Below are 13698 nucleotides of genomic sequence, written 5' to 3' on the forward strand. Positions count from 1 at the left end.
TGTGGCATGAGCCTATTATTGCTTACACAAAAAAATCCCTGCCTGTGCCACAGGGTGCTAGAGGCAGACTGCGCTGTTACTGCCAGTGAAGCATTTTTCTTTGTTTTCTTCTATGCACCCAAGTTCAGTGTCGCAAAAACACAGTTGAAAATCGCTCTATAAAGAAAGCTTTCCTATATGCCTTATTGTCTCTTCTGCAATCTCTTGGGGCTGTAAGGCTTTCAGAGTTCATGACCAGTAGCCGTTTTATAATTTTTGCAGCTCTATTTTTATGGAATGTTTGCAAAGATGTGTTCAAATTGTTTTCTTCTTTAATATCATTAGAAACAACACTGCCGAAAGAAGCAAGATGACAACCTTCTAGCTTCTATCAAGGAAGCCCACGAAGTGGATCTGCACAAGGAAATTGAAGATTTAAGGAAAGAAAATGAACATTTGAAGGGGCAAGTGAGGAAATACCAAAGTAAGTTTCTTCTGTTAGATCAGTGATTTTCGGAAAGAACAATTGCAGTCAATAATACACCCATAAGACTTATAACCTTGTGTTTGGTGCATGATAGCCTCAGTTGCTTATGCGCCTTTAAAACCAACACACAACAACAACAACAAAGCGACCTGACTGCTTGGGCCGCATGTTAAGTCTTAGCGCGGCACATAGCTGTAGTTGGCTATGGTGTCGCATTCTTTGCCAATGTAGTGTATAAATTCCTGCCCAATCCATGGTTTCGATGCTTACTGTTATCGCATAGAAAGTTTTACAAAAGTATATGAATATTTTTGCACTTTTTTCTGGCAGTAAACTGTACTGAGCAAATTGTATACGTACATTTGCCCTTGTGTTATTTCCTGCATTACTGTGGTAAATAATTTATAAGGGAACCCTCTGCCAACTTTTTTTTCCTTTCTACTGCTTGCTATCAATGTTTGCTAAAGTGCACGGTATCGTTCTGGCACTAGGGCTCGACGGCTACCTCAAAAGAGCTGAAAAGCTCGTCAAGGAACTGGAGCAAAGAAATTGCCCTCGGCAACTACCCATCATGGACGAAGCTGGGCCATCTGGAGAAGAATCAACAGATGCTTCAACACTACCACCTGATGATAACAGTGACGCACAGGCCGCTAAAAATCCTGGAGAAGGTGCTGTGGGACTAGTACACAATGAACAGCAGGCTCCTGGAGTCAGCGCAGCTGCGGCACCTTCTAACGTGACCATGTCATCACAGCTGCGGCACACATGGAGCGACCCTGGAGTAAGTACTCTGTACGCAATGTTTCTGCCTGATGGTGCACTGCAGTGTCTTGTACTGGACATAGCTATACCACGAGGCTTTGGACTCTCTGCTCTTGTCTGGAGGTTATTTCTCTGGTATTCGTAAATTTTCAAGGCATTTTTGATGCCTTTTTGCTCACATCTGGCACGCTTCATGTATCTTGTGGCTGTAACGAACACCTAGGCAAAAAATGTCTTGGCTTAAACAAGTGTGGAATACAGCTCTACTGAAAAAATATGCAATGCAGTATTTGCATACAGCTTGCCAGTAGGTAGTAAATTAAGATCTTTCACCTTTCTTGCTCTTTGAAAATGTTGCAGTTGAGAAAAACACTACTGTTAAGTGCACTTGTTTCATTGGGCTGACATCAGGCAAAAAAATGCAGCACTGTCCTATAAGAAAAGAGACAACCTCACATATTGCGATATTTGAAGAAAAGGTTCCTTGTATAATGGAGTAGTATTTATAGTGAAACCAGTGATTCATTTTTAAACAGTTAAATGCAGACAGGGCAGGAGCTCAATGAAAGTGTGACATTACCAGCAGTGTCTGTTTTCCGCATTCGACCCGTCAGATAGCCATATTTTGAAATAGCCATATTTGAACCTGTGGGCTAGCCAGCCTATAGGTCTCAACTGTTTTTCATTGCATTTTCTTCCCACTGCATAATTCTGCCTGAACAATTTTCTTCACATGCCCTCCCTTTGTCTGTAGAGATACACTCAGTGCAACCCTTTGTAAGAAGTGACCAGAATGCAACAAAAGTAGTTCTTTGGGCAAGATGTGGTGTGGAAGAGCTCATCCTAAAATAGTCAAACACATTTCTTTCTTGCATTTTTAAGCTGTATTCTATCAACTGAGAAACATAGAAAGGAAATGAGACATTTTTACAGCTCCCCAAAAGCCATGAGTGTGAGCCATAATTTATAGGATAGTTAGAGATTCCGCCTGTCGGAAGAAGGGTTCATGCACTGTCTAGTATGGGGCACCATTCATCTTGTGCATTATTTACACTCTTTATAAGGTGTCATAATCATGTGGCAGTGAAGCAGAATCGACATTTGAGCTAGTTGGTATTGCGTCTTGTAAAATTATAAAGCACACTCAGGACAAGAAGCCTGCTTCCATAGGACATGTGGCTACTGAAGATTCTGGTAAATTTGCACCATTTAACTTCAGCCGTTACCATTGTTCTTTTTGCTACAGGACGACGCAACTCACAAGACTGTAGCAACCTTGCACATCATTAAAAACAAATGCTCACATTAGCCACCCATTCACCATTCATCACATATGAAAAGGCTTTTTTTATAACAGCCAGTCACAGAGCATGCCGTTTCTTAGGATCATTGGGTAATTTTAATGCGAAAGCATTTCTTTGGTCATGGCTTGCGTGGACGAGCCTGTCGTCAAATGTGTCATCAGAACTGTCTGCACACTGTCAATCACCAACTGCATGGATAATTAACTTACTAGTTCATTAAGGAAATATGTAAATAGTAGGAGTAATTAAGTTAATGAGATGTTTAAATGATTCATTAATTATTGGAGCAAATTAAGTTGTAGACAGAGCGTGTCTGTGAGAACTGTTATCAGAGCATGTCAGCCTGAATAGCCAGATGATTGACCGAATTTGGTATGCAATCTAATTTGAGTATGGCCACATCAATATAGTCATCTCCAAATTTGGATGGGCCATCCCCAAAATTTGGCCCCTTTCCTGGACACTCGAAGTTTGCCCTCGTGAGAATTGGACCAAAATTGATGTCTAACCTAATTCGATAATGGCCAATTCAATGGTGCCATCCAAACCTATGTGCGCCCACGCCGAAATTTGGTCTCTATAGGGACCTTCAAAATTTGACTTCATCTGAGTTTGACCGAAATTGATGTCTAACCTAATATAAGTGTGGCCACCTCAGTGGCAACTTGCAAATTTAAGACGAACTTTTGGTGGGCCAGCCCCAAATTTTGTCCTTTTACTCCAGGAATTTGACTTTTTTCAAATTTGACCAGTAGAAATGCACGTGGAACTCCTAACCGAACAGTGTATGGAACACGCAATGCGTTCACATTTTGGCAAGTAAGCAGATTTAAGTGTGCCCCTGTAATTTTTCAATATATTCAGGGTGCCTATCGAAATATCTTTTCAGATTATTTAACTTTCCGTGTTTCTCTCTGACTACTGCACCAAAATGTAGCTGCCTCGCAAGCCTCCAGCGCCTTTGACATTACCCAGGAAGTGCCTGAGGCTGTACAGAATGAAGCAGAGGCATTTCATAAACGACTTGACGACCTCGAAGACAGGTCACGACGCGATAATCTACTTTTTCACGGCCTCTCTGACACGCAAAACGAAACATGGGATGAATCTGAAAAGCTCGTGCGTGAAAAGCTTCTTTCTGAAATGGACCTTGAGCTACCCAGCGAGGCCATAGCACGCGCGCATCGGCTGGGTAAATTTTCGAATGACAAATACCGTCCTGTCATAGTCAAGTTTACGAATTTTAAGATCCGAGAAGCCGTGTTTACTGACCGAAGCAAAATGAAAAATGCTGGGATAAAGGTTACGGAAGATTTCTGCTTGTCAGCTCGCAACGCACGTAAAAAACTTTTTGACTTTGGACAAGCAAGTGGAGAGAAGTACGCTATTCGTCAGAACAAATTGTTCATAAAGAATAAGTGTTACATCTACATTTCGGCATCAGATAGCATCTCTGAATATCATATCAATAACCAAGCATCCCCATGCAGCCCTGATAGTAGTGCCTTGCCTGCCTTTCTTTCTACCGCGTAACTACCTGCTCGTGGTCATGAGCTTCCAAATGACATATGTGTTTTGTTCTCTAATATTCGTAGTGTTGTTAACAAGCGTGATGATCTGTGTACTATCATCGACACGTGCGATGCAGACATTCTGGTCCTCACCGAAATCTGGCGGAATTCAAAGATTTCTAATGATGAAATACTAAACTGCGAAAAGGATTTCATTACTTATCGATGTGACCGTGGAGACAGAATAGGAGGTGGTGTTCTGATAGCGGTCGCTGATCATCTGCATTCTTCACACGTGTCACTTGTTTCTTCACTAGAAATTGTATGCGCCTCTATACGCATTAATCATCGAGACGTATTCTTCTGCGCATGCTATTGCCCTCCAAGTGCTCCATCGTCTTTCTGTAGTGAACTTCATGATGAGCTCAATCGCATTTTAGTTAGGTTTCCTTCTTCGCCAATCTTTTTACTTGGCGATTTCAACATGCCAAAAATAATTTGGTCTGGCGCGTTCCCTTCCACTCTGGATTCGTCACCTGACACGATTGGCTTCATAAATATGTGCACTGACTTCAATTTTTCTCAGCTCATTACTCAGCCAACCCGTATCACCACTACTAGCGCTAACATTCTTGATCTTGTTCTAACTACGCTTCCTGAGCTAGTTCATTCATTGGCATTTCTACCAGGCCTCAGTGACCACTCCTTCATCCAGTTTGACCTTAAACATACTAGCACACGTGTGCGACCCAATCCCAAATATATCAGAGTTTATTCAAAGGCAAATTTTTTGTCGATTAACGCTGAACTCGAAATCTTCTTAGGAGAGTGCATGCCAAACTTTTATAACCGTACTGTGGAAACGAACTGGCGCCTATTTTAAAGAAAAAGTTCATTTTCTCGTCCAAAAACACATACCTTTACACGTCATATCAGGCAAGCAATGTTCCCCGTGGTTCACTGCCGCATTAAAACGCCTTTTAAGTAAAAAAAAACCGAGTTTATCGTAGAGCGAAAACCACCGGTTGCCCTGATCACTGGGATGTGTATCTTGCCATAACATCAGAGTATCGAAAAGCCTTAAGAAACACCAAGCAGGTTTTCTTCCAGAGTACGCTTCCGTTTTTGTTGATTGATAATGCCAAAAAATTTTGGAACATCATTTCTGGTCCCAAGCATAAAGCAATAGCTCTGAACGATAGAAGCGGCGCAGCCATTCCTTCATCAGAATGCCCTCAAGTGCTAAACGACTCCTTCTCGAATACTTTTTTACAGCAATCATCTGTCTCTCTGCCCTCTTTTCAGCCTGTGCAGAATCCATTAATGGACCCAATTGTGTTTGACAGTCTTGGTATAGAAAGTCTAATTAATAATCTCAAAATTTCTTCGTCTTCGGGAATCGACGACATAAATTCTAAATTTTTAAAGAATACAAGTGTTTATTCTTCCATTTACTTGTGTGCACTGTTTTCGCAATCTTTGAATTCAGGAAAGCTACCCGGGGACTGGAAGGTGGGTAAGGTGGTACCAATATTCAAGTCTGGTGATGCTCATTGTGCTCTTGATTACAGACCCATATCATTAACGAGTGTCCCGTGTAAGCTGTTTGAACATGTCATTTATCCTAATCTGGTTAAATTTCTGGAAAATCATTCGTTTTTTTCCCTCATCAGCATGGCTTTCGTCAATCATTTTCTTGTGAAACGCAACTCATTTCCTTCACCCATGATTTATTTGATGCATTAGACAAGGGATTTTTCATTGACTGTGTATTTTTAGATTTTCAGGAAGCATTCGATCTTGTTAATCACCAACTACTTTGTTTTAAGCTCGGCAAACTAAACATCGACCCAAACATTCTTTCATGGATCGAGAGTTTTTTGCGTAACAAAACTCAATTCGTCACTGCAAATAACGCTGATTCCTCACCATGCTCTGTTACCTCCGGCGTGCCTCAAGGTTCCGTGCTCGGGCCGCTATTGTTTTTAATATACATTAACGATCTACCAATTTCTATTAACTCCACAAATAGGCTTTTCGCAGATCATTGCGTTATTTATCGAGTAATCAAATCTGCTTCAGACTCATCCTTACTTCAAAGTGACCTAAATAAGGTATCTAGTTGGTGTAATATTTGGCTCATGAGACTGAATACTAACAAGTGTAAGGTCATGCGTATTTCACACCGGTCTGCTAATGAAAATCTTATTCCCTACAATATTTCAGGTTCTCTCCTTGAGCAAGTTACCACATATAAATATTTAGGGGTTCATATAACTGCTAACCTTTCATGGCAGGCCCATGTTGATTATATTGTTAACAATGCTAACCGCATGCTTGGCTACTTGCATCGTAATTTTTCCATGGCTCCATCTTCTTTAAAACTGCTACTCTATAAAACCTTAGTTAGATCGAAATTAGAATATGCGTGCTCTGTGCGGGACCCGGGACTTGAAACTCCTACTAATCAGTTAGAGTCGGTACAGAATCGTAGCGCCCGATTTATTTTGTCTAATTTTTCCCGCACTGCTAGTGTAACTACAATGAAAAATACTTTGAACCTTCCTAGCCTTTCCCTTCGTAGAAAACTCGCGCGAATACTAACTTTTCACAAGATTAACTACCACAATCATTAGCTAAAACGGGATCTTCTATTTGAACCATCGTTCATATCACCTCGCACGGATCATCGCCACAAGGTACGCATTCCATACTGCCGAAGCAATGCATATTTTAACTCGTTTATACCCGAGACGGCGAGCAATTGGAACCACCTGCCCACCTTGGTTGCCGACATTTCTGACACCTGTTTATTCAAAAATGCCGCGGAAAACTATGTGTTTGACTAGGCTGTTTTCTTACGTAATCTGATTTGTATTTTGTTCAAGCTTACGTTTTTTCATTCCTTGCTGTATTACATTACATTTTCCATTTACTTTTTGTTTTCATTTTGCTGCATTTGCTGCTTTAATCGATGACTTCAATAGTGATGGCTCCGTATGAAGCACGACGTGGCTGGGTAAGTCATTCCAGTCTTTTGCGGTGCGTACAAAAAATGAGGACAGATGAGCAGATGTGCGGGCAGGTGGAGGATAGGTGGTCTTTTCATGGTTCGTGCGGCTTGAGGTGCGGTAGGCTGGGATGATAACAGACTCGTGCGGAACATGACAATAGAACTTGTGATACAGACATAATCTTGCAATGCGACGTCGGCTAGTTAAACTTGAGAGATGAGCATTGCGTTTTAGTTTTGGTGACACTTTCGTAATAAGAATAAGCAGAGAAGATGAACCTGGAGGCGTGGTTTTGAATTGCTTCTAGCGTATTAGAAATGTTATTTTGATTAGGGTCCCAGATAGCGCATGCGTACTCAAGTTTAGGCCATACAAATGTTAGATAGGCTAGTGTTTTCAATGATGGTGGTGCTAGACGTAACGTTTTCCGAAAATACCCGAGGACGCGATCAGCTTCCTTTGAAATTTGTGTGACATGGTATGACCACCTAAAATAATGCGTTAAATGTAGACCTAAGTATTTTTAAGTTGTTACAGCGGTGATTTCTGAGTTAGCAATACATTACTTTGAAGATGGGTCAGAGGGACACCTGTGGAAGGAAAGGAGAGAAGTTTTTTTCACGTTAAGCGACATTAGCCATTTATCACACCAAGATAATATGCAAACTATGTCAAATTGAAGGAGCTGGCGATCATTGTTAGTGAGTATAGGACGGTAAACAACGCAATCATCAGCGAACAAGCGTATGTTAGAGCGTATGTCAGTTGGTAGATCGTTTATATAAATGAGAAAAAGAAGTGGCCCGAGGACTGTGCCTTGGGGTACCCCAGAAATAACAGAAGAGCGGGAGGATGAACATTTATTAGCAAAAACAAACTGTTCCCGGTTGGTTAGAAAGTTACGAATCCAGGCAAGAACAAGGGAATTGAGATTAAGATGTGAGAGTTTCAAAAAAAGCTGCTTGTGTGAAACTTTGTCAAAGGCTTTTTCAAAGTCTAAAAAGAGGGTGTCCACTGTAATGTTGAGATCATGTTAAGCGCTTATGTCATTAATAAATAGAGCTAATTGTGCATCACAAGAAAGGTTCTTTATGAATCCATGCTGGTTTGCGTGAAAGAAATTGAGAGAAACTAGAAATTTCATGATGTGACAGAAGATTACGTGTTCCATTAGCTTTGATGGAACGCTAGTAATGGATATCGGACGGCAATTGTGACGAGAAGATGAAGGCCCTTTTTTTGGTACTGGAATGACTTTACCCACTTTCCAGTCATACGGTACAATGCCTGATGAAAGAGATTGCTGAAAGATATGAGAGAGCAGTTCAGTTGTGACATGTTTTGTGTTTTTTAGTGCCTTAACATTTATGTCATCAATACCTGCTGATGAGGTTAGTTTCAAAGAGTCAATTATTTTTTGACAATACCATGGGGTTCGAATGATATATCGGGCATAACAGGGAAACCAAAGGGCGGAAAATCAGGTAGATCACCGTCTGGTTCACGAGTAAATACAGAACTAAAGGTTTGGTTAAGCACTTCGGCAACATCCTGTTCGGCAACTGCAGTGTTATCATCGTCGCAAAGTGTTGTGTTGCTAGGGTTAGGATTAATGCATTTCCAAAACTGACAAGGGTTTGTGCGCAACATTACAAGGAGTGTGGTGTTAAAAAATGTTTGCTTAGATTTAAAAACTGGGGCGTTATAAACCTTTTCGGCTTCGTAATATTTCCTTCACGTGCTAAGGTTATTATTTCTTCTGGCAGCCAATAAAATCCTTTTCTTCTTATTATTGAGGTGTTTTAAAGTATTATTAAACCAAGGGGTAGAGACGCGCTCACTCATAAATGGAAAAGATGTTATGCCAACTTTATCAGTATCATGTGCTGTATGCGCGCCGTATCATTTTGATTCACAAGAAATATATAGACCCTTTGCACAAGTCAACTTCTCTGCATAGCAAAGGCACTTCACCTTGGCTGCCCTACCGTTTTTGAGGCAGAAAAGGTGCAGCACTGCGGACACATGTGGTCCTAATAACGGCACTTCCCTCCTTCACGTTTCACTGCCAGAATAGTAGGAAATTGCCAAGCTTCCAGTTTCGCACAAGAGGTGTGAAAGGAAGCCGATTTTCATGTGTATACACAATAGGAGGCTCAGAATAGTAGTTTGGAATGGTGCACCCAACTTCTGGGTCATGCAGCCATGGTGAAAGAGCTTTTGCTCCATCACCAATCAAGGGAACTCTATCCAGTGATTGCACTGAGTAAAAATTGTTTTTGTAATGACTTCTGTCTAGCCACAATAAAACACATTTATGCATGAGGTAATAGCCCTACCTTGGCTGCCCTACCGTTTTTGAGGCAGAAAAGGTGCAGCACTGCGGACACATGTGGTCCTAATAACGGCACTTCCCTCCTTCACGTTTCACTGCCAGAATAGTAGGAAATTGCCAAGCTTCCAGTTTCGCACAAGAGGTGTGAAAGGAAGCCGATTTTCATGTGTATACACAATAGGAGGCTCAGAATAGTAGTTTGGAATGGTGCACCCAACTTCTGGGTCATGCAGCCATGGTGAAAGAGCTTTTGCTCCATCACCAATCAAGGGAACTCTATCCAGTGATTGCACTGAGTAAAAATTGTTTTTGTAATGACTTCTGTCTAGCCACAATAAAACACATTTATGCATGAGGTAATAGCGCCGCCGCGGCGGCTCAGTGGTTAGGGAGCTCGGGTACTGATCTGGAGTTCCCGGTTTTGAACCCGACCGTGGCGGCTGCGTTTTTATGGAGGAAAAACGCTAAGGCACCCGTGTGCTATGCAATGTCAGTGCACGTTAAACATCCCCAGGTGGTCGAAATTATTCCGCACTACGGCACCTCTTTCTTCCTTTCTTCTTTCACTGCCTCCTTTATCCCTTCCCTTATGGTGCGGTTCAGGTGTCCGAAGATATACGAGACAGATACTGCGCCATTTCTTTTCCAAAAACCAATTATTATTATGCGTGAGGAAAATCAATTCAAAATATTCCTGTCACTGGATTCTGACATGCATCTGCACCGAAAACAACTAGTTGCGACAGCCTAGGTGCTTAGATCCAGGCTTGAAAATTTATGTCGACACTCGTTTTTATGAGAAATTGGGCACTCATGGCAACACCTATATTTTAATGCAAAACATGGCTCATGTGTGCACGGCATATATGTACAGAATAGTGGCTGTGTAGCTTATGTGAGGCATAAGTGTTATATCATTGGATAGCTTCTGTCAAGTGTAACTGCACTGAACTAACTCTAGGTCTTAATTAACATTAATTAGTTATCTGTGATTAAAAATTTAACATTAAGCTACATCTTCAAATCATATATGATTGGATAGCTTATGTCGAATTTAATTGAACATGCCTAATTACAGGTCTTGGTTAACCATTAGTTAATTGTGAATAACAATTGAACTGTAGGCTACAGTGTCATATCATATAACATTGAAAAACTCTCGATGAGTAGAATCCAAAATAAAATGCTGAACCTCGCAAAAACCATGCAAAACTTGGTTAAAAAAAGCAACAGAAAATAAAACAGTAGCACTTATTGGTTACGCATTCTCAGAATGTAAGGAGACTTAAGGGCCCCCAGTAGCTTTTGTTCTTTTTAACTTATTATAACTCAGTTTGCTGTAGAAGTGGTCTCCTTTTTATTAGAATGCAGTAGCCTGTTGTTACAAGCTATCTTTTCCTCAATGTCCTCTTAAGGAATTTTAATGGCACTGGTAGGTTAGATTTGAACATGAAACTTAACTTTATTTGGTGTGTGCTTTGTTTTTGCAGGTAATGGAGTTGGAGCCTGGATGTGGTGTTTTTGTGGCGACATTGTCCGTCAGAAACATTGAACAACTGTCGAAGACTCTGACAGCGACTGCCCGTGGCCTGCTGACAGCTGTGTTTATGGAGCAAGCTCTGCTGACTTGCTCAGGGAAAGGCAATCGTGCCAAGGGGACGCACAGGCCTAATGAGCAACGGCCGCCGTTGGAGCCAGCTGCGGTCAGAGCCATTTTGTGTGAGTTCCTGCATTTTGAATCTGTGACTGTTTCGTCTCTGCTGAATTAGCTGCTCTCTTGTTTCTGCCTTAGTCTTTGGGTGCCCTTGCTCATTGTTGGAGGTGCACTACACAGTTTTTTTGTCATTTATTGCTGTTTACTGATGAGACAAATTAACTGATTGCACTGGCTGTATGAGCAAGGTGGATTATGAGTGCTAAGATATATGATATGCTGTAATTGTTCCTGTGATGCATTGTTTGTCATTTTGTGACAAACCAGCTGGCTGTTTCCCCAAATCCTGCCCAGCATACACGCAAATCTGTATTGATTGGCACTGGTTTGCCCCATCAATATTTTTTCAAATTTTACAGAATGAGCAGGGTGTATAATGCCAAGTCAAAACAATCAATGCATGGTCATTTAAGGTAAAGGAATGGATTTGAAGGGAATGAAGCCAAGCTCAGCTTGGGTAGCAGGAAGTTAGACAGGCAGATGATATTATGAAGTTTGTGGTGATAAGTGGCCTGCATCCAGCACTAGAATGTGTTAATTGGAAACTTGTCATATTAGGAACTTTTCAGAAGTATAATAAGGTTATATTAGGGCTTAAATTTTGGGAAAAGTACTGCGCGATGGTAGTGCACTTTAAAAACTCCACTGTGGTCGATATTCCATATCAGAGGTGCTGTAGTGAAGGTCTTTGGATTGGTGGTGCAAAATCTCCCAAAGTTGCTTTGGGACGATAAACTTCATGCACATGTGTTACCATAAGTTTGAAAACTGAAACTGTGGCTGTCACGTCACTACTTGTGTTGCTCGTTGGCACTTCAGGAGAATAAAAATCACTTCCAATCATTGAGCAATTTTTTGTTGAGCCCACACATACAGACTTCATTTCCATGGAAGATGTGCATGTTTTTAAATCAAACCACCCTGCCTCTATATCTGATATTATTATTGTGTTCTGTTGCTCTTTGCTCATTTGAAGAAAAATAAGTGCTCACAAACAGCTGAAATATACACTAATTTATTTTGCAGCAGTTACTTTCAAAGCGCACGTTCAAGTCATTTAGTTGTACAGAATCAGTTAAATTGATTCATGTCTGCATGGAATAATTTGGCTGAAGTAGATATAAAGGAAGATACACTGAAAATGACAAGCACTTATAATTTGTCATGTGTTAATTAACTGTGGTTTTTATCTATTTCAGCCTACACCAAGACCACGGCCGCGAAGAAGGGGTGGGAATTCTCGGAGAAAATTTTGCAGTCTTTGGGAACAAAGCTGAGCGAAATGCGCAGTAAAAAGGCAAAGCAGCTATCTGTGCAGGAAACAGCTGCTTGAGCTATTCACTGCACATTTTGCTCAGATCTTCAGTTGAGCACGACGTGCGCGCCAATCACGGCGGCGCGACGTGCGCGCCAATCACGGCGGCGCACGTGTCCCCGTCAGGAAGGCGGGAGTGGTTCGACGACTTCGGTATCTGTGCGCGTCGTCAAGATGAGACTGTACGCCTTCTTCTTGAGCATTTATCACGCCCAAAAATAGCTGGGCCCAGTCCTGCATTACGTGGTACAGCCATACCCTCATAAATGTGCTTAGAAGCATATTTTAAGACCGACTAACGCGACCAGCACGAGAAGACGCGTGTGCTGGGTTGTACTCGTTCGTCGAAAAAAAAACAATTTGTCGTCCGAATTTACTATCTATATTATCTTAAGTGCATAGGCAATTGCTACGATTATAAGAACTTCAATAAGCTAGCTGCCTGGATAATCTTTTGTGGCACTACGGAGGGGGGAGTAAGAGCGCTCACCGTTAGAGTTCAGCTGCGTGCAGACGGCTCGCCGCTTCATCGATTGATTACTGTCACCATGGTTCCCTGAGGGCAGCATAAACCCTTTTGTAAACTCCAAAAGCCAGCCTTTCGTGCGTAGCGAAGAAGCAGCTTGACACAGCTGCCTTTCATCTTATCGCGACTATCGTGCGTGGCTTACCCCGTATCCACTTAGCCTTCTTGAACTACAGCCGCTTTCGTCTTCTTGTGACTATCGTGCATAGCTTACCCTGTATCCACTGTACTGCAGGCCTGGGCGCCTATATAGTCGGTCAATAAAAGTGGTACCGTTGCTTGTTTGTATTCATATGCATATTGCATCTGCAGAAAAGTCAACACTGGGCAGAAATGTTGCCAAGATATATGTGCAACACAGAAGAGGTCATGGAGATCATATTAGGCACAGCAAATCGGACAGCATCCACATTTAAGCATGTAGGTTTTGGGCCAGATATGCCATATCTGGGCAAGATCTCGTACTTTCAATCGTGAATTGGGCAGATATGGCATACCTGACCAGATATTCCATATGTGGTACTTTAAATCAGGAATTTGAGCAGATATGGCATACCTAACCAGATATGCCATATCTGGTACTTTAAATCAGGAATTGGGCAGATATGTTTTATCTGGCCCAGATATGCCATATCTGCCCAATTCCTGATATGCCAGATCTGTTTTTTTATATAAGTCCAGATATGGCATTTCCGTAAGCGGAATCGCACTCAATGACGGCGTCAGTTCACGACTGAAGGAGCACTCT

At 41.6% G+C, this 13698-nt stretch overlaps 1 protein-coding gene across 1 annotated transcript; it reads left to right on the top strand.

Annotated features, from left to right (window-relative positions):
* Window positions 1–232: 232 nt before the first annotated feature.
* Window positions 233–12442, top strand: LOC144103278 (uncharacterized). Its single transcript, XM_077636040.1, has 4 exons — window positions 233–463; window positions 958–1250; window positions 10886–11114; window positions 12309–12442. The coding sequence occupies exons 2-4, from the start codon at window positions 1038–1040 to the stop codon at window positions 12440–12442; spliced, it is 576 nt and encodes a 191-aa protein (XP_077492166.1). The 5' UTR covers window positions 233–463; window positions 958–1037.
* Window positions 12443–13698: the final 1256 nt, after the last annotated feature.

The sequence above is a fragment of the Amblyomma americanum genome, chromosome 9 (genome assembly GCF_052857255.1).
Source record: "Amblyomma americanum isolate KBUSLIRL-KWMA chromosome 9, ASM5285725v1, whole genome shotgun sequence".
In the NCBI taxonomy this organism is placed as follows: Eukaryota; Metazoa; Arthropoda; class Arachnida; order Ixodida; family Ixodidae; genus Amblyomma; species Amblyomma americanum.